Raw genomic sequence first — 7,241 nt, 5'->3', positions numbered from 1 at the left:
TTTAACTTTAAGTTCGTATTTTTTTAATTAAAATATTGCGTGAATTATTGAAGGATGCAGTGACAAAGGAGATACGGTATATGTTATTTAGGATTGATATTGTGTTTATTAATCAGATAGAAAGTAATTAAAGTTGGGCCAAAGACAGGTTAGGAACAGATTAGAGAGGAGAAGGATTAAAAGTCGATTTTCATATTTACATGCAGATAATGAATTAAAGATTGACAAATAGAATAAATGCAAGATGCCAAGAACCAAACATTATTATTAGATATTGACAGTGATAGCAACGATACAGAGTCTAAAAGACATGTTACCTGATGATATATCAATATATATAGACCTTCATATAAACAAGGAAAGATGCATTTATATTCTTTTAATCGTACAGAATATCTTATAAACTACTAAAATATGTAGACACAATGTGAATGTCATAAGAAAAGCAATTTCATATGTCAAAAATACAAAGTGTATGACATCCCAAATATTGTTTATTATTTCTGAATCAAAAGCAATTGGAAAAATTCGAAGGATAAGCATCCCCCGTACTAGTTACCATTTCCCATAGGGAATCTCAACTCATTTACCCTCAATTATGTGCACATAATTCTTAATCAGAAATCTTTCATCAAAATGCAAGTCGCATATTCGCGATTTTCTTGAGAGATTTAATTAAGTCATTTCGAAGAATTATACGGTAAAAAAAAAATACTACTACTCACCAGATTTGCAGTAGCTAGACTTACACCCAGTCACAAAACACTTATTTGGCATGCTGTTGTTTATTTTCTCTCGTAGGAAAAATTATAAAAATGCTTGAAAATGGCAAAACTGTCTACTTATCAAATGGATAAAGTGACTCGAGTGCCAGCAATCGGCAACTTGACATATTAACTCCGCTTTAGAACGTAGCTAAGACCAATATCTGTAGACTAAGGTCACATTAACAGTCCAAATTTAATTGGCCATAATGAGGCCTACCACCTTTTTTGAAATATTCTCAAAATTTCGTTTTATTTTATAAAAAATGTATTTTTTTTAATTTGAAGTATGCTGACAGGTGATTTTTCATATTAGTTTCATCTACCACATCCTTTATATACTTTTGTATGACCTTTTATTGTACGTACGTGTTTTATCAAGCGTGTTTCCTCCCACGCGAAGCTAATTTGCATAAATTGATGATTTCGTAGTCGTTGGAAGATGCTTATCTCCAGGTTATATCAAATATTGCTAATATTTAAAGCTGCAATTACGAAACGGTAACTAAAAAGTCAGTTTTTTACACGTAAATTAAATTTCATTAGTAGTCAGTCCATTATATTTCATAGGAACAAGGGCAGAGCTGATCAATCACAATACAGATTTCAGCAATCTGTCATTAATACATCTGGACACACACATTCAGCTAATACTTTAAATATCAGCAAATTTAACAAACTAAAAAATATAAGCACTTTTACAATTTTGTAAGCAAACCGGTCATTCCCCGTTTGAAATAAAACGGGCTATGTTATTGGTTATTCAGGTGTCCTATTAAATCTGTTTTACCAGGCAACGGGCCCTCTACATTGTTTGAAAGTTTGCTATTTATTACAGTAGATTCTCGTTAGTTTATTAACCGTTTACTATTAATCCACTATTATTTTGAATTAGATAAATTGAAACAATTCAACGTTTGCATTTATATAAACACATTCACCAGAACAAAGTAGACAAAGTACTGTACTCCATTATTCATATTTGCTGTTAACTGTTCTAAGAAACGTAACCTGACAATCTTTAATCTTATATTATTGAAAATTTTTAATATAACAAGGTATCTAATAATCCTGTAACTGTTGGTGTTGTAATGATCTGTGTTTTATTCTTCCACAGCTAAATTACGACAGACTAGATGAATAAATTCAAGATATTTGATAGTGAGGACTTATAGTTAGCGAGAAGTTGCAGGAGTTTAGCAGGTTGCATCCATTAGTATATTACACATTACCATAACATTATAACATTAACGATCACTGAAATGTTGCTCGCGTTAATTTTAATCAGTATCAAAATTACATTTTCATTTATTTTATTACAAATATTAACAAGAAGTAACCTTGGACTAACAACTCTATTATAGAAGAAAAATAACTTCTAAACAAAATTATTCTTTTTTAGTATCAATATATTCAAATTTATTTACATTAATCATTTATGGAGTAAAATATAAAACTGACCAAAAGAAACATGGCATAGGTAAGTAATCGTTGTGTTCGGAGCTTCCGGGATCGGCATAAAATGGGGCTTTTGAGAAATTAGCTAGATTTTCACATGAGTAAAAGGCCTCAACCCCTCTGAATACAAATTCAAACAATTCGTTTCTCCTTATGAAAACAGGCGGATGAAGTTCAATTATTCCTAAGGGATCGTCGACAAGTTTCCTGTATCTGATACTATTTTCTACAACAATTATAAAGTCTCCTCTCCTCCTGCAGTCCCTCAGCAGAACAGAAGTAATAAAAATGGCTTTATTCTTCGATCTGAACCTGACTTGCACTGTTGATAACGCATTTTTATGCTTATTTTGGCAATAATTGACTAAAGTGTTGTCTCTGATGTAAAGATCTTCGATTTTTTCGGGGAACGGTTTCCTTTTCTCCCTAATACGACTGCCAAAAGGGAGGGGTATCCTCGACTTTTCGTCGGCGATCCTGTCTAACATCTGAAAATTCTGTTGTTCCGTGAAGAGTGAAGATTTGGCGGGCCCCTCTCTGTATTGCTTCTCTGTCATGCTCAGAAATCTTATTTTATCAAGAAAGGGTCTCATCTTCGACAAGACATCGGATGGAGTTATATCAATTTTCTCTCTTATTTCTGTTTTGGCCCAGTAGGCCAAGGCATCGAACAGCTGGACTTCATTTTCTACGTTCATTATATCCTGCGACAGTATGAGATCCAAGGTGGAAGGTGGCAGCCCTCGAATCTTGTGTGCTTTAAATATCTCACCCGCTTCCTTCAGGATAAAGTGTAATGTCTTCAGAATTAATTTTTCGTTCTGGACATCGAGTGCTTTTTTGTATACGTCACAAACATTGTCTATATTCGTATGCTCTAGGATGTAACTAACAGCTAAATCACAGAGAATCGGATATTCGAATCTCTCCGCTAATTTTAGGAAGTTCCAAGCCTGTTTCAGGTGTAAAATTTTAACTTGATTTCCACGTGCAAAGCTGTAAAGATAAAAATTCCATTAACGAGTCAGTTACGTTTATAAAATGCGCAAGTCATTCTATACATATAAGAATACAATAATTTAGTATAACAGTATAGGGGAATTGTTTTAGTAGTTAGGAGAATGTATATGCTTGAGTTCCATTTTATACTGATGTAGCCTATAATTATAAAGATCATTTAATAAATTTAGATAATATATGAATAAATTATGAGAGTTTATACCAGTACTGTTTGTTCTTTTGTATGTTAAGTTCGCATTACAATCCATGTAAACGCATCAATCGTCAGAATTTATTTCTGCAAGTTATCAAATACAGTCGAATCTCCGATAACGGCCATTTTTTTCAATGACTTTTTTTTGTGGAACAAAAATTAAATACAAAATAACATACAAATAACGTACAATTTTTTACAACATTTCTGTCCGTGAACATTGTTAAGAGGTTTGACAGTATTCAACACGCACACACACGTGCGTAAATTATTAATATCGATAAAGAAAAACAGAAATACGCTAGTGATTGATGAAAGTAGCACTAAATGTTTATTAACTGAAATTATTTTCATGGTACAAAATTCTTTCATTAAATTTGTGATTCGAAATTAAATCGAACAACAAATTATGCAGATTTATAAAGAACAAACCTTATAAAACGACTAAAATATAAAATACATTTCGGATTAAAAATATAAGAAAACTGGTTGCATATTAATGTGACATTGTCACAATTCCGGGTTGCAATTTTCAATCATAATTTTAAAAATCACGCGATTTCCGTCCAGACCTTAAGATCGTATATAGTTAATCGGAATCATATCTGTTCTCGATTTTCATCTAACCCCGTTCTCGAGATTAAGGATAGACAGACAGACAAGTGAGAATCTAAGTCTGCAATTTGAAGCTAAATGTAAGCTAAATTCTAGAAATTGTGTGTGGTTCTGTTAATATGAAATTTTAAAAATAAAATTTCATAATTATTATAAAATAGTAGAAACCTTATTTTGGGGGTAGGGATAAGTTTAAAAAAATCGCAAATCTGATTCCACTTATGATACGACATATGACCTCCTCTATCTCTCCACCTACCTCGACCTTTAACCACCAAAATTTAATATCATCAATGCCGATACAGAGAAATAACTCTGCCAAGTTTCGAAATTTTTGGGTCATTCCAGTCTTGAGATATAGTGCAAAAGAAACACACAACTTTGAAAGAGAAAAATTTTCGAGTTACAGAAACTATAAATGAAGTCGTGAATATCAATACAAATAATATAATTAGACTTCTTTCCTACATATGGGAGCAGCAAAATATTTCTTCTTGACAGGATTATTTCTTCATGTCTATCGCTTACTTTTTTATTTTGACAATGATATGTTCAGATTGGGGAGAAGAAATCCTTAGTCTGGATGACATTTCCTAGAGTATATTAAAATAAGTAAATAAGTAGGCTGGTAAGTGTCAACAGAGCTGTGTTATTGTCAGACCTTAGAACGACACTTTTTCACCACTCACTGCTGTAATTAAGTCCCATCTTATTCGATATACTCGACATATTTTGATGAAAATTTCAACAAATGGATCACTCCATGAATCCTTGAAGTAGCTGTGAATTACAATTTGTTTGCAATGAGAAGTTGTACATCATCAAATTACATGACTTTCCAACAGTCAAAGTGGATTCCGATGACCTTAATACAATAGATAATTCTCATAGTTTAAGGTTTTCGGTTTATCGCCCATTATATTTAGTGCCATAAATGGTGGTACTTAATTGAGTTTTGACTGTATATTTTTTTCCCTATTGTAAATGCATAAATTAAATTTTCATTTTCTTCCGATAAATATAGTGACAACCCGTAAGTAAAAAGATACCATGAATGTTAATAATGTAACTCCAAGAAATACATTGCCATATTGGTAAAGGGTCTTCTTTCAATATTCTTCGATGGGCTAATGGGGTGGGAAACACTGTGTTCATGGATGATGGAGCTTCTTGTCACACTGCCAAAAAGATCCAGAATTGGCTGGCGACAAATATAGCCACAAGCTTCCATGGGCCGTCTGGAATCTGCTGGATCGTGAAGTGCGACGACCTTAGCGAAAATCCGCTTCCCATGGAGAACTTTTAGATTGTTTGCGTGAAGAGTGGTCCAACATTTCACAGACCAAGATAGCAGAAATCATTGATTCTGTGAAGGTCCAAAACCCTTTCGTTTTAGAACAGTATCACCCCTCTAAACCTCGAGATTAGGTGAAAAGGGAAACAGGGGGCCTTCTGCGGTCGATGACCGAGACGATCTCCTCGAAAAAAATTGTTAATATATCTATAAAAGAAATATTCTCTATTTGTTTAACGGTAATTCCATAGACGTTAATATCAACAAGACGGGAATAAGAGATGTTTTTTTACCCCTCTTTGGTTGCACGTGACACGTGGTTACAGCAATAAATTGCCTCGTTCGTAGTCAAACGCGACGTTTGATATAAACAATATCTAGAGTGTTGATTAGTTTACAGAAAGTATTGTCATATGAATGTTAATTTATGGATGAGAGCCGTCAAACCTATAGAATTTTATATTGTAAAATCATATCTTCTAGACACTGGTATCAATAAATTAAACAAACTTCTCTGTGCCAGTGGTCTGTACTAGCTAGATCCAGACATCAACACACGAACAGGTGTGCGTATAAATCATTAATGATGTCATAGTTCTCACCCCCTCAAAAATAGTATAAAGAGAGCTTGGACGTAGTCCACAAGGCGGACACCTCCAGGGCGGACATCGACTGCCACATCTATTGACCAATACCGCCACCCTATCCGTCGCTACCTCGCCATAACTACCGTGACGATCCAGGAACGTTTTTACCAACGACCCATATTACGGATCGGGAATTTAAAGGTATTTTTTTTTGTTTTATTTGTATACTCTCTCTCTCTGAGAAGTCTCTCTCCTAGAGATCTCTCTCTCGTCTATTAACTTAGAGAATAGAGATTAGATGTTTCATATGAAAGACGAATCATTGTCGCGACATAGAACAGAATTTTTGTAGATCGTCACCTTAGCCTTTGATACGTACAATTTTATAGTTGTTTATTAAATGTGTTATTCTTGTTCAACCTGTGTATTCATTTGGGAACCTGTCAACTTACTCATTAACCTCTGACAGAGCCGCCGATAAGTGGGGACAACTAACCCCTCGGTTCTCAATTCTATGCCCAAACGGGATAAGATTTTGTGGTTTTAATATGCCTATGTGGCATTTGTATCGCGTGAATGCTGAAATAAAGCCTAGTATCCGAATATAAGGTGTGTCTATTGTTTATGGGTTGTCTCTTTACTGTATATATGATAGCATATAAACGTAAGCACGCATTAAAATGCTTTGGAAGAGGTGTTATTTTAAACATGATTATCATAATATTAGAATTTTTCTAATAATTTCGGAAGAAATTAGACATTTCAGCAAAACAGTCAACTGTATACAGCAATTTTCGCACCTATCAGATAAATGTAGTAACTTGTTTCTGTAATTGATTTTGAAGTAATTGTAAGGCCGAGAGGGGAGAAATAAAAAAATCTCGATGAACGATAATATGTAATATATATCGTCATCGTCTCCCTTGCCGTCTGGACTGCCGAGCGGTAACAATCAACGACATGTGGAAGCAGTTGAGTCAGAGATAGATGCTTCGTTTACAAACAACGCAACCGTTTATTAAACACGAAAGAAGCTTACAAGATTTCCGCGATCTTGGAAGTTCTGTGGCGGCTGCGGTCTCTGGGTCTTTCTCTCCTTTCCAAGATAGTCCCATTTTGAAGGAGTGTCCCTTGTTCGCGAATGAACCATTCCATCACGTCTTGACGACTCCGGGACGATGCGGTCGACTTCCGTTGATGGAAAGATGTCGATCCGAGGTCGGGAGATGGAGACGAAGATGGGTGCGAGACACACACACAACAACAGATCCGTCACTTGGAACTTTCGGGAGAAGAAGCCGTCGCGTCCT

At 34.6% G+C, this 7,241-nt stretch overlaps 1 protein-coding gene across 1 annotated transcript in view; it reads right to left on the bottom strand.

Moving 5' to 3' along the window:
• Positions 1-1,164: 1,164 nt before the first annotated feature.
• The window catches only part of LOC111630677, a 9,822-nt gene continuing 3,745 nt past the window's right edge, over positions 1,165-7,241 (bottom strand). The window contains exon 3 of the mRNA XM_023374815.1: positions 1,165-3,218. Within this exon, the coding sequence (XP_023230583.1) occupies positions 2,201-3,218 (1,018 nt within the window). The 3' untranslated portion in view covers positions 1,165-2,200. The remainder of the gene's footprint in view (positions 3,219-7,241) is intronic.

Source organism: Centruroides sculpturatus, unplaced genomic scaffold (genome assembly GCF_000671375.1).
Source record: "Centruroides sculpturatus isolate CEXI.00-Female unplaced genomic scaffold, Cexi_2.0 scaffold575, whole genome shotgun sequence".
NCBI lineage: Eukaryota > Metazoa > Arthropoda > Arachnida > Scorpiones > Buthidae > Centruroides > Centruroides sculpturatus.
This window is presented reverse-complemented; position numbering and strand designations above follow the sequence as displayed.